Below are 26,804 nucleotides of genomic sequence, written 5' to 3' on the forward strand. Positions count from 1 at the left end.
CAAACCAAATGGCGGTTTTTGGTTATAAAACTAATCTTTATCGAACAAAAATAACATTTATTGTGTAACTGGGAGTCTCGTGAGTGCAAACATCCGAAGATTATCAAAGGTAAGCGATTCATTTTATTGCTTTTCTGACTTTCGTGACCAAGCTAATTTGGGGCTAGCTGTTCTTACTGTTTTGTCTAGTGATTGATAAACTCACAAATGCGCTTGGATTGCTTTCGCTGTAAAGCATATTTTCAAAATCTGACACAATAGGTGGATTAACAACAAGCTAAGCTGTGTTTTGGTATATTTCACTTGTGATTTCATGATTCTAAATATTTTTTGTATTATTTTTGAATTTGGCACTCTGCAATTCAGCTGTTGTTTACGAAAATGATCCCGCTAAAGGGATCCGTGCGGCAAGAAGTTAAACATGGACATGTGTAACACTAGAATGGACACTGGCACCCTGGCAACATGATTGTAGGACAGCCATCTTGGTCAGGGAAATCTTTCTTTCTAGGGACTTCTCCAACATGGTGACACAGTACATGGATGCAAATGGTCAGAACATGTTACAGCACCATGAACTTGTCTTACGAATACACTGGGGGAAAAAACTGCTTAAAAGGTATTTCATTAATGAATATCTTAAATATCAATATATATCTGCACATGCAGTTTATACGTACAAAACATTCAATACAGGAGATCATACTGTAGATAATTCAAAAGAGACAAAAATACAACAATACGAAGAAGAAAAATACAGTCACAACTTTCACTTTACATTAGAGTTGTAAAGTGGATGTTAGAGGGGAGGGGTTGCCAAGGGGTAGGGGGGGGGGGGGGGGGATGGAGGAGGTGACTAGGGGTAGAGGGGGGTGTTGCCAAGGGGTAGAGGGGGGGGGGTGTTGGAGGGGGTGACTAGGGGTAGAGGAGGGGGGTGTTGGAGGGGAGGGGGTGACTAGGGGTAGAGGAGGGGAGTGTTGGAGGGGGTGCCAAGGGGTAGAGGAGGTGGGTGTTGGAGGGGAGGAGGTGCCAAGGGGTAGAGGAGGGGGGTGTTGCCAAGGGGTAGAGGGGGGGGGGGTGTGGGAGGGGGTGACTAGGGGTAGAGGGGGGTGTTGGAGGGGAGGGGGTGACTAGGGGTAGAGGAGGGGAGTGTTGGAGGGGGTGCCAAGGGGTAGAGGAGGTGGGTGTTGGAGGGGAGGAGGTGCCAAGGGGTAGAGGAGGGGGGTGTTGCCACGGGGTAGAGGGGGGGGGTGTTGGAGGGGGTGACTAGGGGTAGAGGAGGGGGGTGTTGGAGGGGAGGGGGTGACTAGGGGTAGAGGAGGGGAGTGTTGGAGGGGGTGCCAAGGGGTAGAGGAGGTGGGTGTTGGAGGGGAGGAGGTGCCAAGGGGTAGAGGAGGGGGGTGTTGGAGGGGGTGACTAGGGGTAGAGGAGGGGGGTGTTGGGGGGGAGTGGGTGACTAGGGGTAGAGGGGGGGGGGTGTTGGAGGGGAGGGGGTGACTAGGGGTAGAGGGGGGGTGTTGGAGGGGAGGGGGTGACTAGGGGTAGAGGAGGGGGTGACTAGGGGTAGAGGAGGGAATGTCTAGGGGTAGAGGAGGGGGGTGTTGGAGGGGAGGGAATGTCTAGGGGTAGAGGAGGGGGTGTTGGAGGGGAGGGAATGTATAGGGGTAGACCCTAGTCGTCCTAAAGAGCTTCTTTCCCTTGTCCCATTAACCTTCACGATGACACATATGAAATATGAAACAGGGTATTGATAGATGAAAGCACTGTTTTGGGACTCCACCAGCATTCTAACTAAGAGAAAGATATTCTTTATAGCTCTTCTCTAACTGATGAAAGGTCGTGACAGCAAGGAGATATGGAAGGAGACGAGGAAAGGAAGTTGTCTAATTAAACTAGGACAGGCCTGGATAACTGAGTAATGACTTAACTAGTACATAACATGTCAAACCAAACCATAGTCTACTCTGCCCCTGTATGTCCCCAACACCACCCTCTACCCCACAACACCCTGGTCTAGTCTCAGTACAGGCTGGTCTTCTAACCACATCACCCTCTACCCCACAATACCCTGGTCTAGTCTCAGTACAGGCTGGTCTTCTAACCACATCACCCTCTACCCCACAATACCCTGGTCTAGTCTCAGTACAGGCTGGTCTTCTAACCACATCACCCTCTACCCCACAACACTCTGGTCTAGTCTCAGTACAGGCTGGTCTTCTAACCCCACAACACCCTGGTCTAGTCTCAGTACAGGCTGGTCTTCTAACCACATCACCCTCTACCCCACAACACCCTGGTCCAGTCTCAGTACAGGCTGGTCTTCTTCATGATGCGGAGGAACTCTCCCTGGTTCACCTCTCCGTCTCCATCCCTGTCTGCCTCCTCGATCATCTCCTGGAAGAGTTGAGGTAGGAAGGGATGAGGGGGAGAGGGATGGAAAGGGAGGAGAGGAAACGGGACGGAAAGGGAGGAGAGGAAGCAGGGGACGGAAAGGGAGGAGAGGAAACGGGACGGAAAGGGAGGAGAGGAAGCAGGGGACAGAAAGGGAGGAGAGGAAACGGGACAAAAAGGGAGGAGAGGAAGCAGGACAAAAAGGGAGGAGAGGAAACAGGGGATGAAAGGGAGGAGAGGAAACAGGAGATGGAAAGGGAGGAGAGGAAGTAGGGGACAGCAGATTCACAGTAAACAATTACACAGTAGCCTTAGCAGTAGACCAGTATATTTCACAATTTTTTTTTTTTAAGCAATCTTGTATCCTAACCTAAATCATCCTGTATGTTCACGCTGTGTGTACAGTACTCTACAGGTTTGGGGAAAAGGTGCTGTCCAAGTGTGTGTGTGTGTAGACAGTGCTGTCCAGGTGTATACCTCACCTGCAGTTCCTCGTCAGTCAGGCTCTCTCCCAGTTCCTTAGCGACCCTCTTCAAGTTCCTGAAGGAGATCTTCCCCGTCTCATCATCATCAAACAGACGGAATGCTTTCAGGATCTCCTCCTTAGAATCCTTCTCAGCCTGGGTTGGTAGATATTTACAACACAATGTAATACAACACAATAATGCATGGTGATACAATATCAATAAAATACCCCGTAATACAACACACATGTGTGTGTGTATATATACAGTGGGGAGAACAAGTATTTGATACACTGCCGATTTTGCCGATTTTCCTACTTACAAAGCATGTAGAGGTCTGTCATTTTTATCATAGGTACACTTCAACTGTGAGAGACGGAATCTAAGACAAAAATCCAGAAAATCACATTGTATGATTTTTAAGTAATTAATTTGCATTTTATTGCATGACATAAGTATTTGATCACCTACCAACCAGTAAGAATTCCGGCTCTCACAGACCTGTTAGTTTTTCTTTAAGAAGTCCTCCTGTTCTCCACTCATTACCTGTATTAACTGCACCTGTTTGAACTCGTTACCTGTATAAAAGACACCTGTCCACACACTCAATCAAACAGACTCCAACCTCTCCACAATGGCCAAGACCAGAGAGCTGTGTAAGGACATCAGGGATAAATTGTAGACCTGTACAAGGCTGGGATGGGCTACAGGACAATAGGCAAGCAGCTTGGTGAGAAGGCAACAACTGTTGGCACAATTATTAGAAAATGGAAGAAGTTCAAGATGACGGTCAATCACCCTCGGTCTGGGGCTCCATGCAAGATCTCACCTCGTGGGGCATCAATGATCATGAGGAATGTGAGGGATCAGCCCAGAACTACACGGCAGGACCTGGTCAATGACCTGAAGAGAGCTGGGACCACAGTCTCAAAGAAAACCATTAGTAACACACTACGCCGTCATGAATTAAAATCCTGCAGCGCACGCAAGGTCCCCCTGCTCAAGCCAGCGCATGTCCAGGCCCGTCTGAAGTTTGCCAATGACCATCTGGATGATCCAGAGGAGGAATGGGAGAAGGTCATGTGGTCTGATGAGACAAAAATAGAGCTTTTTGCTCTAAACTCCACTCGCCGTGTTTGGAGGAATAGAAGGATGAGTACAACGCCAAGAACACCATCCCAACCGTGAAGCATGGAGGTGGAAACATCATTCTTTGGGGATGCTTTTCTGCAAAGGGGACAGGACGACTGCACCGTATTGAGGGGAGGATGGATGGGGCCATGTATCGCGAGATCTTGACCAACAACCTCCTTCCCTCAGTAAGAGCATTGAAGATGGGTCGTGGCTGGGTCTTCCAGCATGACAACGACCCGAAACACACAGCCAGGGCAACTAAGGAGTGGCTCCGTAAGAAGCATCTCAAGGTCCTGGAGTGGCCTAGCCAGTCTCCAGACCTGAACCCAATAGAAAATCTTTGGAGGGAGCCGAAAGTCCGTATTGCCCAGCGACAGCCCTGAAACCTGAAGGATCTGGAGAAGGTCTGTATGGAGGAGTGGGCCAAAATCCCTGCTGCAGTGTGTGCAAACCTGGTCAAGAACTACAGGAAACGTATGATCTCTGTAATTGCAAACTAAGGTTTCTGTACCAAATATTAAGTTCTGCTTTTCTGATGTATCAAATACTTATGTCATGCAATAAAATGCAAATTAATTACTTAAAAATCATACAATGTGATATATGATATATATATACAGTGGGGAGAAGAAGTATTTGATACACTGCCGATTTTGCAGGTTTTCCTACTTACAAAGCATGTAGAGGTCTGTAATTTTTATCATAGGTACACTTCAACTGTGAGAGACGGAATCTAAAACAAAAATCCAGAAAATCACATTGTATGATTTTTAAGTAATTAATTTGCATTTTATTGCATGACATAAGTATTTGATACATCAGAAAAGCAGAACTTAATATTTGGTACAGAAACCTTTGTTTGCAATTACAGATATCATACGTTTCCTGTAGTTCTTGACCAGGTTTGCACACACTGCAGCAGGGATTTTGGCCCACTCCTCCATACAGACCTTCTCCAGATCCTTCAGGTTTCGGGGCTGTTGCTGTGCAATACGGACTTTCAGCTCCCTCCAAAGATTTTCTATTGGGTTCAGGTCTGGAGAATGGCTAGGCCACTCCAGGACCTTGAGATGCTTCTTACGGAGCCACTCCTTAGTTACCATGGCTGTGTGTTTCGGGTCGTTGTCATGCTGGAAGACCCAGCCACGACCCATCTTCAATGCTCTTACTGAGGGAAGGAGGTTGTTGGCCAAGATCTCGCGATACATGGCCCCATCCATCCTCCCCTCAATAAGGTGCAGTCGTCCTGTCCCCTTTGCAGAAAAGCATCCCCAAAGAATGATGTTTCCACCTCCATGCTTCACGGTTGGGATGGTGTTCTTGGGGTTGTACTCATCCTTCTTCTTACTCCAAACACGGCGAGTGGAGTTTAGACCAAAAAGCTCTATTTTTGTCTCATCAGACCACATGACCTTCTCCCATTCCTCCTCTGGATCATCCAGATGGTCATTGGCAAACTTCAGACGGGCCTGGACATGCGCTGGCTTGAGCAGGGGGACCTTGCGTGCGCTGCAGGATTTTAATCCATGACGGCGTAATGTGTTACTAATGGTTTTCTTTGAGACTGTGGTCCCAGCTCTCTTCAGGTCATTGACCAGGTCCTGCCGTGTAGTTCTGGGCTGATCCCTCACCTTCCTCATGATCATTGATGCCCCACGAGATGAGATCTTGCATGGAGCCCCAGACCGAGGGTGATTGACCGTCATCTTGAACTTCTTCCATTTTCTAATAATTGCGCCAACACTTGTTGCCTTCTCACCAAGCTGCTTGCCTATTGTCCTGTAGCCCATCCCAGCCTTGTGCAGGTCTACAATTTTATCCCTGATGTCCTTACACAGCTCCCTGGTCTTGGCCATTGTGGAGAGGTTGGAGTCTGTTTGATTGAGTGTGTGGACAGGTGTCTTTTATACAGGTAACGAGTTCAAACAGGTGCAGTTAATACAGGTAATGAGTGGAGAACAGGAGGGCTTCTTAAAGAAAAACTAACAGGTCTGTGAGAGCCGGAATTCTTATTGGTTGGTAGGTGATCAAATACTTATGTCATGCAATAAAATGCAAATTAATTACTTAAAAATCATACAATGTGATTTTCTGGATTTTTGTTTTAGATTCCGTCTCTCACAGTTGAAGTGTACCTATGATAAAAATGACAGACCTCTACATGCTTTGTAAGTAGGAAAACCTGCAAAATCGGCAGTGTATCAAATACTTGTTCTCCCCACTGTATATATATATATATATATATATATATATATATATATATATATATACACACATACACACACACACATACATACACACAGTGCATTCTTGGTCACCTCCCTGACCAAGGCCCTTCTCCCTCAATTCCTCAGTTGGGCCAGGCGGCCAGCTCTAGGAAGAGTCTTGGGGGTTCCAAACATCTTCCATTTAAGAATGATGGAGGCCACTGTGTTCTTTGGGACTGTCAATGCTGCAGAAATTGTTTGGTCCCCTTCCACAGAACTGTGCCTCGACACAATCCTGTTCCGGAGCTCTATGGACAATTCCTTCTACCTCATGGTTTTTTCTCTGACATGCACTGTCAACAGTGGGACCCTATATAGACAGGTGTGTGCCTTTCCAAATAATGTCTAATCAATTGAATTTACCACAGGTGAACGCCAATCAAGTTGTGGAAACATCTCAAGGATGATCAATGGAAACAGGATGCACCCGAGCTCAATTTCAAGTCTCATAGCAAAGGATCTGAATAATTATGTAAATAAGGTATTTCTGTTTTTTATTTTTTATTCTAAAAACCTGTTTTCGCTTTGTCATTATGGGGTATTGTGATGTCATTATGGGGTATTGTGATGTCATTATGGGGTATTGTGTGTAGATTGATGAGGGGAAAAAATCGATTTAATCCATTTTAGAATAAGGCTATAACGTAACAAAATGTGGAAAAAGTCAAGGGGCCTGAATACTTCGAAATGCACTGTAGTTGGGAACTAAAATGTACAACTCCTGTCACATTTTTTTGTTGGTAAATTGCAATGGTACAAGCACTAATAAAAAGCATGAGCTGACGCACACCCAGAGAAAATGATTTAGTGTCGAGGTGTTGACTAACGGTGAATAAACTGTAAGCTATAATAAGTTACACTCTATGTATAAACTCCCAGAAATGTATTGGGTAAACCACCAACGATTTTCAATTTCTGTGCCTTCTTCAGGGTGATGTCATAAATACTTGAACCAGGTTATGTAGACAAACTGTGCAATTAGTTCAACCAATGACAATAGTGAGGGGTGTGTCATAATTATTAGGTTAATTAGAATAAATTGAGAGAAACTGTTAAAAGACAATAGTTTACGGTATGTTGAATATATTAGGCTATTGTTATCATATGGAAACATAAATAGATATTGTACATAATATTAGCATCAACATACATTATTGTTTAATTTAATTTCACATATATATTTGTTTCCTATTAAATATCATTTTTGTTACATGTAATCTTTTGGTTTAACCCTAATGCACGGTAAGCATCATCAACAGGGGGCATATTGGGTGTACACTGATAAGCTGGGGAAATAATATATTCATTTATAAGACTTGTTCACAAAAAAACAAGAATTGTTCATGAGCAGTGGTGGAAAAAGTACCCAATTTTCATACTTAAGTAAAGATACCTTTAAAGTATATAAAAAATTGGGTACTTTTTCCCCAAAAAAACAAAAGATTACATGTGACAAAATTATATTAAATTGAAAACAAACATATATGTGAAATTAAATTAAACAATAATGTACGTTGATGCTAATATTATGTACAATATCTATTTATGTTGCCATATGATAACAATAGCCTAATATATTCAACATGCTGTACACTATTGTCTGTTAAACTTTTTCATTCAATTTATTCCAATCACCCTAATAATTATGATGACACACCCCTCAATATTGTCATTGGTTGAACTAATTGCACAGTTTGTCTACATAACCTGGTTCTAGTATTTATGACATCACCCTGAAGAAGGCACAGTGATGCCGAAACGGTGGTTTACCCGTAGAGTGTACGACTCTCTCTATTTATTTTTTATAGCTTACAATGTTACAAACATTGACAGTGTTTGTTCTTGACAGTAAATGATTTATGACAAAAAAATATATTATTTATTCACAATGTTGTTTTTCTTACCATCTTCTGAGTCATGACGGTGAGGAAATCAGAGAAGGAGATCTTTCCTGTTTCGTCCTTATCCACCTCTGTTATCATCCTCTTAATCTCCTCTTTCTTCGGCTCAAACCCCAGCGCCCTCATAGCAACCTAGAGAGAGACAGAAGAACAAACACCATTGTAAATACAACCCATATTTATGTTTATTTATTTTCCCTGTTGTACTTTAACTATTTGCACATCATTACAACACTGTATTTAGACATAATATGACATTTGAAATGTCTTTATTCTTTTGGAACTTCTGTGAGTGTAATGTTTACTGTTCATTTTTATTGTGTATTTCACTTTTGTTCATTATCTACTTCACTTACTTTGGCAATGTTAACATATGTTTCCCATGCCAATAAAGTCCTTGAATTGAATTGAGAGAGATAGATCAAAACAGATGAGTTGGTTAAAACCAGGTGTGTTAGTGTTGAGTTGGAACAAAAGCACCCTGTAGCTCCCCAGGAAGATCTTTGTTGACCGACACTGTACCAGGGGTACTGTAGTACATCATGTTACACAAATATTGTCCCTGTGCATAACCCCTAACCTCTGACCCCTGACCTTTAGCTCCTTGACATCAATGTATCCGGAGGCGTCGGTGTCAAACAGTTCAAAGGCCTCTCTGATCTCCTGTTTCAGCTCCTCAGTGAGCTCTGTCTTGGGGTTGGACTTCTTTCTGGGGGGAGGGACCGGACCCAGGGACGGCCTCTTTACACTGGTTGCCTAGCGATGGCAACAAGGAAACACATTAAGGCTTGATGGGCGTATCTCAATGGTCTTAAGTAGATTCCTTGTCTAATCTCCTTCAGTCCAGCTAGGTTTAATTATTGAGATGTAGCCAGGAGATAAAGAGAAAGGGGAAGCCTTAGAAGGGTGTGATTTCAATTGATATGTATAGACAAGTCATCTTGTATCTGCAAAAGGCCATTTCAATGTAAAGTCAGATAGCCTAGGGGAAACATGCCATAAATAGGGCGATAATTTAAGTAATAATAAATAAATATAACATGACTGTCACTATAGCTGATTATTTACAGATAGCTGGCACCAGAAGGCTAGCGTAGACATGGGGAAATATGCATCACTACTTTTTTCATTCTGATTATTCACATCCCATTATTAACCCTTTCAGATAATATGCTAGTGCTTCCATTGATTGGGTAATAAGCATGCATAGTATTCTTATCGCACAGCCAGTTAGGGTTAATACAGGCTGTGGTAGCCTCAGCGTAGCGAGGCCTTTTGTCATTTGTAGCAGAAGCACAAGGAGCGTCAAAACAGAACGGCAAAACCGTTAATTGCGCTCCAGCATTAACCTACTCACCATTTCAGATGATCACTCGCGAAGACAGACACAAGAGAACCGTAGATTTACTGAAGAGTGCTCTGTCTAATATGTTTACGTCCCTCCTCTCTCTCCTCCTATCATCTAGGCAGGGATGAGATCATAGACAGAAAACCGGACCGTTTATTACAGGGGCTGCAATAACAGATATGCAGTTATTATATCTCAATGTTATAATAGGCTTAATATAATTTTGGGATAATAAATTAAGTTAATAAAATGAAAATTTCCAGTCAATGAGCGCAGTATTCTGTCTGTGCTATGATCATTTTGATCTGTGCCCGTGAATGCGCACTCGATTTATCTCCTTCTGCACTCCGGGTCTACAAAATGCCACATTCAGAATGGAAACAATTCGTATGAACGTGCCGAGCAAGCTAAATCGAGTGCATCTAGTCGGGCGAGAAGATTATTGGTTGTTGATGACATGTGGTATAAAACTCTATATGACAATTGGCTGGATTAATGGTTGGAGCTCCGATCCAGAATCTATTCTCCGTGCGCCAATTTATGTGTGGGAAATATAACAACGGATACAGGATCAGGTTTAGCGTTTACACTTCTATAGCTAACCACTGTGGGTGTGGTCTCACTGTGGATATGTCCCGGTTGGTCAGAGCAGTGGCGTTCTTTGACGTAGGTTCCACTGCATTGGCTGTTCGAGCCTGTCACCTTTACACCCAAACTCCCGTCTACCCAACGAGAACGCCTCCCGGGCTCAGCTGATACAGGGTTTATTAATTGTGCGCGGGTCGATTTATACTGTTGCTAAACGGATTGAACAGGTGAGAGGATAAACATTTTCACTTATTTGATAGCATATTAAAGTGTCTTTATATTGTAAACTTGTCTTGAAATAAGCCTAAAGGTGTTTGCTTGTAGTCTTCATCATGATTCAATTGTCCGTGTGACATGATCTTGTCAAACTGTTTTCGAACGAGGGAACTTTAACCAAATACTCAAATTTCTCTGTCAGTTTGTTTCCCAACACCGACGACGCTCCTGCAGTTTGCCATGGCCACGCGCATACGACCGGTGAGTGCGCGGTAGTTTGAAAAACATATCAAGTTCTGAGGTATATGCCACACGTTCAGGCTATTTATTGGTTCTTCTCATGTGTGTCCGTTTCATTGTATCATAGTCTGTCTTTACTGAATGTTGTCGCTCTATCCGCTACAGAGTAGTAAGAGGTGTGCAGTGATAGGAGGCTCTGGGTTCCTGGGTAGACACCTGGTAGAGAAGCTGTTGGATAAAGGCTACACCGTGTCGGTGTTTGACATCAGACAGAGCTATGAACTACCAGGAGTCACCTTCCACCAGGGAGACCTCTGTGACAAACAGGTGAGTCTGTCTGTCTGTCTGTCTGTCTGTGAAGGGTCTGTGCACTGAGCTGGTTGGGGCCAGCTATATGACCTTGTTATGGCCTTTGTGCCTCATGTGTACATGTTAGGCCTGTGTTTGTCTGTGTGTGTCTGCATCTGGGCATCATTGTGTGTGTGGCCCTATCCCAGGCTCTCCTAACAGCCCTCCAAGGTGTCTCCCTGCTGTTCCACTGTGCCTCTCCAGCCCCAGCCAGTGATGACAAGGCTCTGTTCCAGAGAGTCAACATCCAGGGGACACAGACTGTCCTACAGGTCTGCACTGAGGTTGGAGTACAGGTAGGGGGCAGTATAGGGTTACTGTTCAACAGATAGGCCTGTCATACAATATGTTACAAAGACAAACTAAATTCAATGAAATAAATGCTCTGTTAAAATACTTGTACATTCTCCATAATTGAATGGAATTACGGATCTAGTGGATAGATAGTCCGCTATACTGACTTAAAGTTGAGGTGTTTTTCTGCCTGTCTGCTATAGAAAGTGGTACTGACCAGCAGTGCCAGTGTGGTGTTTGAAGGAACAGACATCAAGGATGGGAGAGAAGACCTTCCCTACGCCAAGAAGCCCATCGACTACTACACAGAGACCAAGATAGAACAGGAGAAGGTGAGGACACTACTACACACAGAGACCAAGATAGAACAGGAGAAGGTGAGGACACTACTACACACAGAGACCAAGATGGAACAGGAGAAGGTGAGGACACTACTACACACAGAGACCAAGAGAGAACAAGAGAAGGTGAGGACACTACTACACACAGAGACCAAGATAGAACAGGAGAAGGTGAGGACACTACTACACACAGACACCAAGATAGAACAGGAGAAGGTGAGGACACTACTACACACAGAGACCAAGATAGAACAGGAGAAGGTGAGGACACTACTACACACAGAGACCAAGATAGAACAGGAGAAGGTGAGGACACTACTACACACAGAGACCAAGATAGAACAGGAGAAGGTGAGGACACTACTACACACAGAGACCAAGATAGAACAGGAGAAGGTGAGGACACTACTACACACAGAGACCAAGATAGAACAGGAGAAGGTGAGGACACTACTACACACAGAGACCAAGATAGAACAGGAGAAGGTGAGGACACTACTACACACAGAGACCAAGAGAGAACAGGAGAAGGTGAGGACACTACTACACACAGAGACCGAGATAGAACAGGAGAAGGTGAGGACACTACTACACACAGAGACCGAGATAGAACAGGAGAAGGTGAGGACACTACTACACACAGAGACCGAGATAGAACAGGAGAAGGTGAGGACACTACTACACACAGAGACCGAGATAGAACAGGAGAAGGTGAGGACACTACTACACACAGAGACCAAGAGAGAACAGGAGAAGGTGAGGACACTACTACACACAGAGACCAAGAGAGAACAGGAGAAGGTGAGGACACTACTACACACAGAGACCAAGAGAGAACAGGAGAAGGTGAGGACACTACTACACACAGAGACCAAGAGAGAACAGGAGAAGGTGAGGACACTACTACACACAGAGACCAAGAGAGAACAGGAGAAGGTGAGGACACTACTACACACAGAGACCAAGATAGAACAGGAGAAGGTGAGGACACTACTACTACTACACACAGAGACCAAGATAGAACAGGAGAAGGTGAGGACACTACTACTACTACACACAGAGACCAAGATAGAACAGGAGAAGGTGAGGACACTACTACTACTACACACAGAGACCAAGATAGAACAGGAGAAGGTGAGGACACTACTACACACAGAGACCAAGATAGAACAGGAGAAGGTGAGGACACTACTACACACAGAGACCAAGATAGAACAGGAGAAGGTGAGGACACTACTACACACAGAGACCAAGATAGAACAGGAGAAGGTGAGGACACTACTACACACAGAGACCAAGAGAGAACAGGAGAAGGTGAGGACACTACTACACACAGAGACCAAGAGAGAACAGGAGAAGGTGAGGACACTACTACACACAGAGACCAAGAGAGAACAGGAGAAGGTGAGGACACTACTACACACAGAGACCAAGAGAGAACAGGAGAAGGTGAGGACACTACTACACACAGAGACCAAGAGAGAACAGGAGAAGGTGAGGACACTACTACTACTACACACAGAGACCAAGAGAGAACAGGAGAAGGTGAGGACACTACTACACACAGAGACCAAGAGAGAACAGGAGAAGGTGAGGACACTACTACACACAGAGACCAAGATAGAACAGGAGAAGGTGAGGACACTACTACTACTACACACAGAGACCAAGATAGAACAGGAGAAGGTGAGGACACTACTACACACAGAGACCAAGATAGAACAGGAGAAGGTGAGGACACTACTACACACAGAGACCAAGATAGAACAGGAGAAGGTGAGGACACTACTACACACAGAGACCAAGAGAGAACAGGAGAAGGTGAGGACACTACTACACACAGAGACCGAGATAGAACAGGAGAAGGTGAGGACACTACTACACACAGAGACCAAGAGAGAACAGGAGAAGGTGAGGACACTACTACACACAGAGACCAAGAGAGAACAGGAGAAGGTGAGGACACTACTACACACAGAGACCAAGAGAGAACAGGAGAAGGTGAGGACACTACTACACACAGAGACCAAGAGAGAACAGGAGAAGGTGAGGACACTACTACTACTACACACAGAGACCAAGATAGAACAGGAGAAGGTGAGGACACTACTACTACTACACACAGAGACCAAGAGAGAACAGGAGAAGGTGAGGACACTACTACACACAGAGACCAAGATAGAACAGGAGAAGGTGAGGACACTACTACTACTACACACAGAGACCAAGATAGAACAGGAGAAGGTGAGGACACTACTACACACAGAGACCAAGATAGAACAGGAGAAGGTGAGGACACTACTACACACAGAGACCAAGATAGAACAGGAGAAGGTGAGGACACTACTACACACAGAGACCAAGAGAGAACAGGAGAAGGTGAGGACACTACTACACACAGAGACCGAGATAGAACAGGAGAAGGTGAGGACACTACTACACACAGAGACCAAGAGAGAACAGGAGAAGGTGAGGACACTACTACACACAGAGACCAAGAGAGAACAGGAGAAGGTGAGGACACTACTACACACAGAGACCAAGAGAGAACAGGAGAAGGTGAGGACACTACTACACACAGAGACCAAGAGAGAACAGGAGAAGGTGAGGACACTACTACTACTACACACAGAGACCAAGATAGAACAGGAGAAGGTGAGGACACTACTACACACAGAGACCAAGATAGAACAGGAGAAGGTGAGGACACTACTACACACAGAGACCAAGATAGAACAGGAGAAGGTGAGGACACTACTACACACAGAGACCAAGATAGAACAGGAGAAGGTGAGGACACTACTACACACAGAGACCAAGATAGAACAGGAGAAGGTGAGGACACTACTACACACAGAGACCAAGATAGAACAGGAGAAGGTGAGGACACTACTACACACAGAGACCAAGATAGAACAGGAGAAGGTGAGGACACTACTACACACAGAGACCAAGATAGAACAGGAGAAGGTGAGGACACTACTACACACAGAGACCGAGAGAGAACAGGAGAAGGTGAGGACACTACTACACACAGAGACCAAGATAGAACAGGAGAAGGTGAGGACACTAATACACACAGAGACCAAGATAGAACAGGAGAAGGTGAGGACACTACTACACACAGAGACCAAGATAGAACAGGAGAAGGTGAGGACACTACTACACACAGAGACCAAGATAGAACAGGAGAAGGTGAGGACACTACTACACACAGAGACCAAGATAGAACAGGAGAAGGTGAGGACACTACTACACACAGAGACCAAGATAGAACAGGAGAAGGTGAGGACACTACTACACACAGAGACCAAGATAGAACAGGAGAAGGTGAGGACACTACTACACACAGAGACCAAGATAGAACAGGAGAAGGTGAGGACACTACTACACACAGAGACCAAGATAGAACAGGAGAAGGTGAGGACACTACTACTACTACACACAGAGACCAAGATAGAACAGGAGAAGGTGAGGACACTACTACACACAGAGACCAAGATAGAACAGGAGAAGGTGAGGACACTACTACACACAGAGACCAAGAGAGAACAGGAGAAGGTGAGGACACTACTACACACAGAGACCAAGATAGAACAGGAGAAGGTGAGGACACTACTACTACTACACACAGAGACCAAGATAGAACAGGAGAAGGTGAGGACACTACTACACACAGAGACCAAGATAGAACAGGAGAAGGTGAGGACACTACTACACACAGAGACCAAGATAGAACAGGAGAAGGTGAGGACACTACTACACACAGAGACCAAGATAGAACAGGAGAAGGTGAGGACACTACTACACACAGAGACCGAGAGAGAACAGGAGAAGGTGAGGACACTACTACACACAGAGACCGAGATAGAACAGGAGAAGGTGAGGACACTACTACACACAGAGACCGAGAGAGAACAGGAGAAGGTGAGGACACTACTACACACAGAGACCAAGAGAGAACAGGAGAAGGTGAGGACACTACTACACACAGAGACCAAGAGAGAACAGGAGAAGGTGAGGACACTACTACTACTACACACAGAGACCAAGAGAGAACAGGAGAAGGTGAGGACACTACTACACACAGAGACCAAGATAGAACAGGAGAAGGTGAGGACACTACTACACACAGAGACCAAGATAGAACAGGAGAAGGTGAGGACACTACTACTACTACACACAGAGACCAAGATAGAACAGGAGAAGGTGAGGACACTACTACACACAGAGACCAAGATAGAACAGGAGAAGGTGAGGACACTACTACACACAGAGACCAAGATAGAACAGGAGAAGGTGAGGACACTACTACACACAGAGACCAAGATAGAACAGGAGAAGGTGAGGACACTACTACACACAGAGACCGAGAGAGAACAGGAGAAGGTGAGGACACTACTACACACAGAGACCAAGATAGAACAGGAGAAGGTGAGGACACTACTACACACAGAGACCAAGATAGAACAGGAGAAGGTGAGGACACTACTACACACAGAGACCAAGATAGAACAGGAGAAGGTGAGGACACTACTACACACAGAGACCAAGATAGAACAGGAGAAGGTGAGGACACTACTACACACAGAGACCAAGATAGAACAGGAGAAGGTGAGGACACTACTACACACAGAGACCAAGATAGAACAGGAGAAGGTGAGGACACTACTACACACAGAGACCAAGATAGAACAGGAGAAGGTGAGGACACTACTACACACAGAGACCAAGATAGAACAGGAGAAGGTGAGGACACTACTACACACAGAGACCAAGATAGAACAGGAGAAGGTGAGGACACTACTACTACTACACACAGAGACCAAGATAGAACAGGAGAAGGTGAGGACACTACTACACACAGAGACCAAGATAGAACAGGAGAAGGTGAGGACACTACTACACACAGAGACCAAGAGAGAACAGGAGAAGGTGAGGACACTACTACACACAGAGACCGAGATAGAACAGGAGAAGGTGAGGACACTACTACTACTACACACAGAGACCAAGATAGAACAGGAGAAGGTGAGGACACTACTACACACAGAGACCGAGAGAGAACAGGAGAAGGTGAGGACACTACTACTACACACAGAGACCGAGAGAGAACAGGAGAAGGTGAGGACACTACTACTACACACAGAGACCGAGAGAGAACAGGAGAAGGTGAGGACACTACTACTACACACAGAGACCGAGAGAGAACAGGAGAAGGTGAGGACACTACTACTACACACAGAGACCGAGAGAGAACAGGAGAAGGTGAGGACACTACTACTACACACAGAGACCGAGAGAGAACAGGAGAAGGTGAGGACACTACTACTACACACAGAGACCGAGAGAGAACAGGAGAAGGTGAGGACACTACTACTACACACAGAGACCGAGAGAGAACAGGAGAAGGTGAGGACACTACTACTACACACAGAGACCGAGAGAGAACAGGAGAAGGTGAGGACACTACTACTACACACAGAGACCGAGAGAGAACAGGAGAAGGTGAGGACACTACTACTACACACAGAGACCGAGAGAGAACAGGAGAAGGTGAGGACACTACTACTACACACAGAGACCGAGAGAGAACAGGAGAAGGTGAGGACACTACTACTACACACAGAGACCGAGAGAGAACAGGAGAAGGTGAGGACACTACTACTACACACAGAGACCGAGAGAGAACAGGAGAAGGTGAGGACACTACTACTACACACAGAGACCGAGAGAGAACAGGAGAAGGTGAGGACACTACTACTACACACAGAGACCGAGAGAGAACAGGAGAAGGTGAGGACACTACTACTACACACAGAGACCGAGAGAGAACAGGAGAAGGTGAGGACACTACTACTACACACAGAGACCGAGAGAGAACAGGAGAAGGTGAGGACACTACTACTACACACAGAGACCGAGAGAGAACAGGAGAAGGTGAGGACACTACTACTACACACAGAGACCGAGAGAGAACAGGAGAAGGTGAGGACACTACTACTACACACAGAGACCGAGAGAGAACAGGAGAAGGTGAGGACACTACTACTACACACAGAGACCGAGAGAGAACAGGAGAAGGTGAGGACACTACTACTACACACAGAGACCGAGAGAGAACAGGAGAAGGTGAGGACACTACTACTACACACAGAGACCGAGAGAGAACAGGAGAAGGTGAGGACACTACTACTACACACAGAGACCGAGAGAGAACAGGAGAAGGTGAGGACACTACTACTACACACAGAGACCGAGAGAGAACAGGAGAAGGTGAGGACACTACTACTACACACAGAGACCGAGAGAGAACAGGAGAAGGTGAGGACACTACTACTACACACAGAGACCGAGAGAGAACAGGAGAAGGTGAGGACACTACTACTACACACAGAGACCGAGAGAGAACAGGAGAAGGTGAGGACACTACTACTACACACAGAGACCGAGAGAGAACAGGAGAAGGTGAGGACACTACTACTACACACAGAGACCGAGAGAGAACAGGAGAAGGTGAGGACACTACTACTACACACAGAGACCGAGAGAGAACAGGAGAAGGTGAGGACACTACTACTACACACAGAGACCGAGAGAGAACAGGAGAAGGTGAGGACACTACTACTACACACAGAGACCGAGAGAGAACAGGAGAAGGTGAGGACACTACTACTACACACAGAGACCGAGAGAGAACAGGAGAAGGTGAGGACACTACTACTACACACAGAGACCGAGAGAGAACAGGAGAAGGTGAGGACACTACTACTACACACAGAGACCGAGAGAGAACAGGAGAAGGTGAGGACACTACTACTACACACAGAGACCGAGAGAGAACAGGAGAAGGTGAGGACACTACTACTACACACAGAGACCGAGAGAGAACAGGAGAAGGTGAGGACACTACTACTACACACAGAGACCGAGAGAGAACAGGAGAAGGTGAGGACACTACTACTACACACAGAGACCGAGAGAGAACAGGAGAAGGTGAGGACACTACTACTACACACAGAGACCGAGAGAGAACAGGAGAAGGTGAGGACACTACTACTACACACAGAGACCGAGAGAGAACAGGAGAAGGTGAGGACACTACTACTACACACAGAGACCGAGAGAGAACAGGAGAAGGTGAGGACACTACTACTACACACAGAGACCGAGAGAGAACAGGAGAAGGTGAGGACACTACTACTACACACAGAGACCGAGAGAGAACAGGAGAAGGTGAGGACACTACTACTACACACAGAGACCGAGAGAGAACAGGAGAAGGTGAGGACACTACTACTACACACAGAGACCGAGAGAGAACAGGAGAAGGTGAGGACACTACTACTACACACAGAGACCGAGAGAGAACAGGAGAAGGTGAGGACACTACTACTACACACAGAGACCGAGAGAGAACAGGAGAAGGTGAGGACACTACTACTACACACAGAGACCGAGAGAGAACAGGAGAAGGTGAGGACACTACTACTACACACAGAGACCGAGAGAGAACAGGAGAAGGTGAGGACACTACTACTACACACAGAGACCGAGAGAGAACAGGAGAAGGTGAGGACACTACTACTACACACAGAGACCGAGAGAGAACAGGAGAAGGTGAGGACACTACTACTACACACAGAGACCGAGAGAGAACAGGAGAAGGTGAGGACACTACTACTACACACAGAGACCGAGAGAGAACAGGAGAAGGTGAGGACACTACTACTACACACAGAGACCGAGAGAGAACAGGAGAAGGTGAGGACACTACTACTACACACAGAGACCGAGAGAGAACAGGAGAAGGTGAGGACACTACTACTACACACAGAGACCGAGAGAGAACAGGAGAAGGTGAGGACACTACTACTACACACAGAGACCGAGAGAGAACAGGAGAAGGTGAGGACACTACTACTACACACAGAGACCGAGAGAGAACAGGAGAAGGTGAGGACACTACTACTACACACAGAGACCGAGAGAGAACAGGAGAAGGTGAGGACACTACTACTACACACAGAGACCGAGAGAGAACAGGAGAAGGTGAGGACACTACTACTACACACAGAGACCGAGAGAGAACAGGAGAAGGTGAGGACACTACTACTACACACAGAGACCGAGAGAGAACAGGAGAAGGTGAGGACACTACTACTACACACAGAGACCGAGAGAGAACAGGAGAAGGTGAGGACACTACTACTACACACAGAGACCGAGAGAGAACAGGAGAAGGTGAGGACACTACTACTACACACAGAGACCGAGAGAGAACAGGAGAAGGTGAGGACACTACTACTACACACAGAGACCGAGAGAGAACAGGAGAAGGTGAGGACACTACTACTACACACAGAGACCGAGAGAGAACAGGAGAAGGTGAGGACACTACTACTACACACAGAGACCGAGAGAGAACAGGAGAAGGTGAGGACACTACTACTACACACAGAGACCGAGAGAGAACAGGAGAAGGTGAGGACACTACTACTACACACAGAGACCGAGAGAGAACAGGAGAAGGTGAGGACACTACTACTACACACAGAGACCGAGAGAGAACAGGAGAAGGTGAGGACACTACTACTACACACAGAGACCGAGAGAGAACAGGAGAAGGTGAGGACACTACTACTACACACAGAGACCGAGAGAGAACAGGAGAAGGTGAGGACACTACTACTACACACAGAGACCGAGAGAGAACAGGAGAAGGTGAGGACACTACTACTACACACAGAGACCGAGAGAGAACAGGAGAAGGTGAGGACACTACTACTACACACAGAGACCGAGAGAGAACAGGAGAAGGTGAGGACACTACTACTACACACAGAGACCGAGAGAGAACAGGAGAAGGTGAGGACACTACTACTACACACAGAGACCGAGAGAGAACAGGAGAAGGTGAGGACACTACTACTACACACAGAGACCGAGAGAGAACAGGAGAAGGTGAGGACACTACTACTACACACAGAGACCGAGAGAGAACAGGAGAAGGTGAGGACACTACTACTACACACAGAGACCGAGAGAGAACAGGAGAAGGGAGAGAAGCTTGTTTATTTTGTAGAATAGCCTTATCATAGTTATGTTAATGGTACCAGAGCATTGCTAGGGGGGAGAACTTGTCTGCACATTTAGACATTGATGCTGCCCTATCCAGACCTGTAGCATGCTCCACATCAGCTCCACATGAAATAAGTAATGTTCTCCTCTATCTCCATCTTGTCTCTCTGTGGTGTCTCAGCTGGTTCTGAAGGCCTGTGACAAGGAGAAGGGTCTCCTGACGGTGGCCATTCGACCTCACGGTATCTTCGGCCCCCGGGACCCCCAGCTGGTGCCCATCCTGGTCGACACGGCACGCAGGGGCAAGATGAAGTTCATCATCGGGTCAGTCATACACAGAACTGGAATGGAACATGGACTCCTCACTAGACATAGTGGGATTGACCAAAGTTAATGTTTTATGGATATTTTTTTATTTTTATTTTACTAGGAAAGTCAGTTAAGAACAAATTATTATTTACAATGACGGCCTAGGAGGTAGCAGGTAGCCTACTTCCTTGTTCAGGGGCAGAACGACAGATTTTTACCTTGTCAGCTCGGGGATTTGATCTAGCAACCTTTCGGTTACTTTCCCAACGCTCAACCACTAGGCTACCTGCAGCCCCATATGGCGCTGTCCTTGTTGATGTTGTCTCTCTCTCTGCCAACTATGTCTTCTGTCTCTGTAGTGATGGTTCTAACCTGGTGGATTTCACCTTTGTGGACAATGTGGTTCATGGACTCATCCTGGCAGCTGAGAGTCTGAGGCCAGAGTCTCCTATTTGTGGCAAGGTAGGAACCATCTATACGTTCTAGCTCATACAGTAGACCTGCCTGCACTGTACAACTGTGTGATGATGACCAATGGGGACAACTGTAGTGTGTTTGAAGAAAGAGATGCCTTTCGCACTCGCAAAATATTTGTTGGGTTCTAACTGTTCTCTCTAAACTGGGCGTGCAGCTCTCAATCGGACTGCTGCACAGAAGAAACATCCGCCCTTGCAGAGAAGCACGAGATTGTACTTCACTCACCTTTCTTGAGTTTTCCCCTTTAGTTAACACGGTCAATGTTTCTCTTTACTGTGGGAATTGTTATCTAATCAACACAATATTAGCCGCTTTCAATGCAACATACTATGCAAGACTAACTGTGCAAGAGATTTCCTTGTAGGCAGAGCGCATTGGAGTAGGATTCTATTGCATTGACAGGCACGTGTCAGCAATCACCAATCACCACTGCAGTAGGCCTATATGCAAATAGCCATTGCCATATGGATCTGTGCCCTTCACTTTGAACTGGACTGTGTTTACAGGATGAGCGGTGATGAGTAGATGCGCTTGTTTTGAGATCAAAGTGAGAACTGCATGTAGCCACGTGTGCATTTGTTAATATCTTTTGCTAGTAAGTGAGTTATTAGCCCAGTTATAGTTCATTTCTAGTCAGCGATGGGGGAGTGGTTGCGTCCTACAAGAGCACAAAACGTGCATTTCTAGCCATGCTCGGTGGTGACATTTTGTTTTTGAGGGAACAGTGGTTGTAACAAACGTTCCCATGTTCAGAGCTCGGGGACTAATAAGGTTCTATCTGCTAAAAGATGATTCTGAGATAATTGGCTTTAAAGTTCCAACCCTCATTGGAAATTTGATCTTGTATTCTTTTGAACTTAATACGAATTGGGGTATTTAGAGTAATGTATGTGTGTGTGTGTGTAGAGAACATTAAACAGAACAAGGCTGTCAATTACTACATTTCACCAGAAATGCAGATTGAACCTTTTTGTAGTCCCAAGCTCCCGATATAGAGCCTGGAAATACTGTGTAACAAAGTGGTACTTGAAAGGGGCGTGGGTTAAAATGGAGGCGGGAGAGAGCCTGCTACAGCTCATTTAGATGGGACTTAAAAAAGACAAATCGTCAGTTCAAATGAATGTTCCATCACAGCGGCCATATTGTTTTGGGGTTAGTATTATTTTTGGGAAGCCCAATTGATTCGAAGTTTGGGCATAAAGTTTATATGTGAAAACTAGTTTTTTTTAATTTAACCTTTTTATTTAACTAGGCAAGTCAGTTGAGAACAAATTCTTATTTACAATGACGGCCTGCACCGGCCAAACCCGGACGACGCTGGGCCAATTGTCTGCCGCCCTATGGGACTCCCAATCACGGCCGGTTGTGATAGTCTGGATTCGAACCAGGGTCTGTAGTGACCCCTCTAGCACTGAGATGCAGAGCCTTAGACCGCTGATCCAGGGTCTGTAATGACCCCTCTAGCACTGAGATGCAGAGCCTTAGACTGCTGAACCAGGGTCTGTAGTGACACCTCTAGCACTGAGATGCAGAGCCTTAGACTGCTGCGCCAGGGTCTGTAGTGACACCTCTAGTACTGAGATGCAGAGCCTTAGACTGCTGATCCAGGGTCTGTAGTGACACCTCTAGTACTGAGATGCAGAGCCTTAGACTGCTGCGCCAGGGTCTGTAGTGACACCTCTAGTACTGAGATGCAGAGCCTTAGACCGCTGATCCAGGGTCTGTAGTGACACCTCTAGCACTGAGATGCAGAGCCTTAGACTGCTGCGCCAGGGTCTGTAGTGACACCTCTAGTACTGAGATGCAGAGCCTTAGACTGCTGATCCAGGGTCTGTAGTGACACCTCTAGTACTGAGATGCAGAGCCTTAGACTGCTGATCCAGGGTCTGTAGTGACACCTCTAGTACTGAGATGCAGAGCCTTAGACTGCTGATCCAGGGTCTGTAGTGACGCCTCTATCACTGAGATGCAGAGCCTTAGACTGCTGCACCAGGGTCTGTAGTGACACCTCTAACACTGAGATGCAGAGCCTTAGACTGCTGCGCCACTCGGGAGATGCATACTTTCCAATTTCCCCAACTCACTTCCTTGTTTAGCCTACATTAAATCACTTGCGCTGCTTGGACTCTGATATTCACAAATGTAGAGTGGAGGTTCTGAGGGTTATGCTATATCAGGGATGGGCAAGTTTTTGGGTGAACTCAGTCGGGGTCTCAACTTACTCAAGTTGCGAGTTAGAAAGTGCAATTTGGAAATTTGGTTCTACTGCTGTTATGTCAGCTAACATTTTTTTTAATTTACTTTGCTAAGTTAGTTTAGCGACCAGCTATCTAAACTTTTCATCATGTTTGAATTACCGGCCGGGTTAGGCCCCCATTTTATTAGTCAGTCTGACTCAGATATCATAGTATGCAGGTCCACGAGCAACGGCAGGCCCCTCATGATGAGTTCTGATTTGTTGTGGCCCAACACCTATCAAAGTTGCCCATTCCTGTGCTAGATGTTGATGGACAGAGATCAGCCAATAAACCGCTGGATTTTCTTCCCGCTCCTGTCATAGGCTCCATTCAAGTCCCTTTCTGAGGCGCTGTGAAACCAGACGGTTCCAAAAACGAAAAGAGCCAACTGGTGGACAGTATTGGGTTCTAACCAATGAAATGTCTTTCTCTAACTCTGTCAACATTTAAAAATGTTCTCAATCCGTATTGACTGGTCTTTCTCATCTCCCCCCTTCCTTCCTCCAGGCGTACCACATCACTAATGACGAGCCTGTCCGGTTCTGGGACTTCATGTCAGATATTCTAGTAGGTCTGGGCTACGCTGCTCCACGCTGCCACCTTCCCTACACGCTAGTCTACGGGCTGGCTCTGCTGCTGTGGCTGCTGTCTCTGTTACTACGCCCCCTAGTGGCCTTCAAACCCACCTTCACCCCCATGAGGGTGGCCCTGGCAGGTACACACCACTTCTACAGCTGCTCCAGAGCCAAGCAGGACATGGGGTACAAGCCTGTGGTCGGTCTGAAGGACGGGATCAGACGCACGGTGGAGAGCTATCCTCATCTACGACATGGAGCCTGATGGCTATACCTGCAATATGGTAGCCTGGAAACCAAACTGATATGCTCCGTGTAACAATGGTGAAATGGATCGTATCAGTTTGGATTCCAGGCTAGTGGTATGGAAACCTCACTTCTGAGTCCTAACTTGAGATCTATGCACATTAATCACTGCTGTCAATGGGAGAAAAACATTTTAAGCTGGGAGTTGTGTACAGTTATCAAGTCAAGATTCAACCCGAAGGGACGGACTGGTTCATACTCTCACCAGTGTCTTGTTCTTTAGGTAAAAAAAACGTATAATAATAACTGGGGGTATAAGCCTTTGAAATGAGTGCACTCTCATGTCTGTAGACCTATATGAGGATCTGTGAACTCTCACCTTTCCTAGGATAGTCAGTACTCCATTTTTGCCTGGCTTCAGTACCTCTCTTCACCAATAGAGAGCAGCACACATCTTCTCAATGTGGATACACGATCTAACATGGTGTTTCCAGCACTTCCTCTTGCCATTATTCATGAGCACTCATTTTGATGTATGAGTGACGATGCGTTTACTGTGACTGTTTTCCCTCTACAGCCATCTTGTTTCTAGTCTCTTATACAAATCACAAGCCATCATGCAGTTTGTTCATTTAAATCAGAAGCAGTCATGCAGTTCATTTAAAATAAAATATGTTATGCCTTACATTCCCTTAATCTAAACATTGTACAGTTTATTAATTAAAACGCTAACATAGAATGTGTTTGTATAGGAGTCAACACATAATAAAGTTTGTTCACCCTCATTAGAAAATAGTTGGCAGTCTGTTTGCATCTATCCACCATAACTCAGGCACCCACCACCATTTGTTTTTCCAAAGCCGATATCCCAGGATTAATGTTAATATGATGTACATTTTAAGACAGACAAACTGTATTTCAATGCATGTCACAATACAATAGTTCACAGAGAGGGATGGGCCACTTCTCTCTCTCTGTCATCCTCCCCTTTTCTACATTCCAGCTGTCTTACTGTCTCAATGGCATGACTTCCTCTCATAAACACATGTATCACTTATTAAAGCTGATCAGTGTGGTTTAGGTGTGAGGGCGGGCGGGGGAGGGCGTGGGAGAGCGGGTGGTTCAGTTGTGATATCAGTTAAAGGGCGGGGGAGAGGGAAGGTGGGAGACGGAGGGCAGGGTTTAGGTTGAAATGCCTGACATTCCTTCTAGTATAATGAGCCATGGTGAGACTCACTGCTGCTAGGCTGAGCTGTTCAACTGGTTTAGCCCTCAGAGTGTAGTAGAGAGAGAGGGGGATGAGAAAAGGGAAAGCAGGTACAATAGACTTCACAGTTTACACTGACTATGAGCTGAAGTGAAACCTTGGCACTAAAACCAAATAGTTTCCTCATCCTTAAACTCTCTACTACAGTGAACCTGTATGACTGAGTAAAGAGACAATGTGTAAATTAACATCCCTCCCAAGTCTCCACCCTATACCATTTGAATAAGGCTGGGTGAATGTATGCATGGGATGTCTGGGATTTGTTTCTGTAGCTAAATAAGGGTAGGGTTGTGTACTGTAAACACTATCTGGTGTGGACATTCATTTTGAGAGTTAACCTATTATGTTGCTATTGACAACCGTGTTCATTTATTATGTTGCTATTGACAACCGTGCTTTGGAGTTGATGTTGGAGGACGCAGGTGTTCTGAGAAAGTGTCCACACACACACTCATCTGTGACCTAACACCCTGTTCTGCCTACATCTACACCTCATGGTCCCATGGTTTGACTATTCAAAGGTCAGCCGACTGGCAGTTACCCAGGTCTGTCTTACAACAGACTGCTATTAACTTAAACACACCGTATCGAGATGAGGCATGTTTTAATGGGGCTACATCATAATTGTCTCTAGTTTGGAAGAGCAATAGAGAGGCTTATTGAACTCGTAACATTACAAAGCAAATAGCAGTCCTGGTGTTTGTACAACACCTAGGCTTTAAAGTGTGACCCAATTGTTAGAGAATATCTACAGTCATTGTTCTCAGATTTGTTAATGTCTCTGTCTCTTTCTGATGATGTCTCCCTGTCCAGTAAACATGAGAGAAACAGTTTTATAGGAGTGTCTGTGTCTATGTGTCTGTGTGTGTGTGTCTGTGTGTGTGTTTGGGTCATGCTCTGCACTCCTGGCTATGCCAAGTATGTTCCTGCTCACCTGGCTCTCAGGTATGTGATAAAAGAGAGGGAAATAAGCAGTAAACAAAACTCTCTTCTTCCCGATCTCACCCCTACACAAACACACACACCCTGGGTGGTGGCGTAGCCTCTAGGACTGTCTGAGCTAGTCTGTGTCCACGCCTG

General features: G+C 45.8%; 3 protein-coding genes across 3 annotated transcripts in view; 2 read left to right on the plus strand and 1 right to left on the minus strand.

The window, feature by feature from the left end:
* Positions 1-1,779: 1,779 nt before the first annotated feature.
* Positions 1,780-9,826, minus strand: LOC139574732 (uncharacterized). Its single transcript, XM_071399577.1, has 5 exons — positions 9,515-9,826; positions 8,752-8,913; positions 8,161-8,289; positions 2,874-3,011; positions 1,780-2,394 (listed from the first exon to the last, which is right to left on the minus strand). The coding sequence occupies exons 1-5, from the start codon at positions 9,515-9,517 to the stop codon at positions 2,305-2,307; spliced, it is 522 nt and encodes a 173-aa protein (XP_071255678.1). The 5' UTR covers positions 9,518-9,826; the 3' UTR covers positions 1,780-2,304.
* A 354-nt stretch (positions 9,827-10,180) lies between these two features.
* On the plus strand, positions 10,181-25,252 carry LOC139574730 (sterol-4-alpha-carboxylate 3-dehydrogenase, decarboxylating-like). The gene is made up of 8 exons (XM_071399576.1): positions 10,181-10,320; positions 10,512-10,570; positions 10,715-10,876; positions 11,047-11,193; positions 11,395-11,523; positions 20,795-20,937; positions 21,282-21,384; positions 24,144-25,252. The coding sequence occupies exons 2-8, from the start codon at positions 10,550-10,552 to the stop codon at positions 24,474-24,476; spliced, it is 1,038 nt and encodes a 345-aa protein (XP_071255677.1). The 5' UTR covers positions 10,181-10,320; positions 10,512-10,549; the 3' UTR covers positions 24,477-25,252.
* Positions 25,253-26,751: 1,499 nt separating this feature from the next.
* Positions 26,752-26,804, plus strand: part of LOC139574733 (zinc finger protein 185-like) — a 48,084-nt gene continuing 48,031 nt past the window's right edge. Inside the window, exon 1 of the mRNA XM_071399578.1 lies at positions 26,752-26,804. This exon is cut by the window's right edge and continues 178 nt beyond it. The gene's annotated coding sequence lies outside the window, so the exon portion shown is untranslated.

This window comes from Salvelinus alpinus, chromosome 4, assembly GCF_045679555.1.
Source record: "Salvelinus alpinus chromosome 4, SLU_Salpinus.1, whole genome shotgun sequence".
Classification (NCBI taxonomy): domain Eukaryota; kingdom Metazoa; phylum Chordata; class Actinopteri; order Salmoniformes; family Salmonidae; genus Salvelinus; species Salvelinus alpinus.

Bases quoted from the DNA above. Each gene is read 5' to 3' on its own strand.
- LOC139574732 (XM_071399577.1), bottom strand. The intron at 8,290-8,751 runs GTCAGGGGTCAG...GTCTCTCTCTAG, and splicing joins TTGATGTCAAGGAGCTAAAG to GTTGCTATGAGGGCGCTGGG. The intron at 2,395-2,873 runs GTGAGGTATACA...CAACTCTTCCAG, and splicing joins TGACTGACGAGGAACTGCAG to GAGATGATCGAGGAGGCAGA.
- LOC139574730 (XM_071399576.1), top strand. From the start codon at position 10,550: ATGGCCACGCGCATACGACCG. The intron at 20,938-21,281 runs GTCAGTCATACA...CTGTCTCTGTAG, and splicing joins AAGATGAAGTTCATCATCGG to TGATGGTTCTAACCTGGTGG. The intron at 21,385-24,143 runs GTAGGAACCATC...TCCTTCCTCCAG, and splicing joins AGTCTCCTATTTGTGGCAAG to GCGTACCACATCACTAATGA.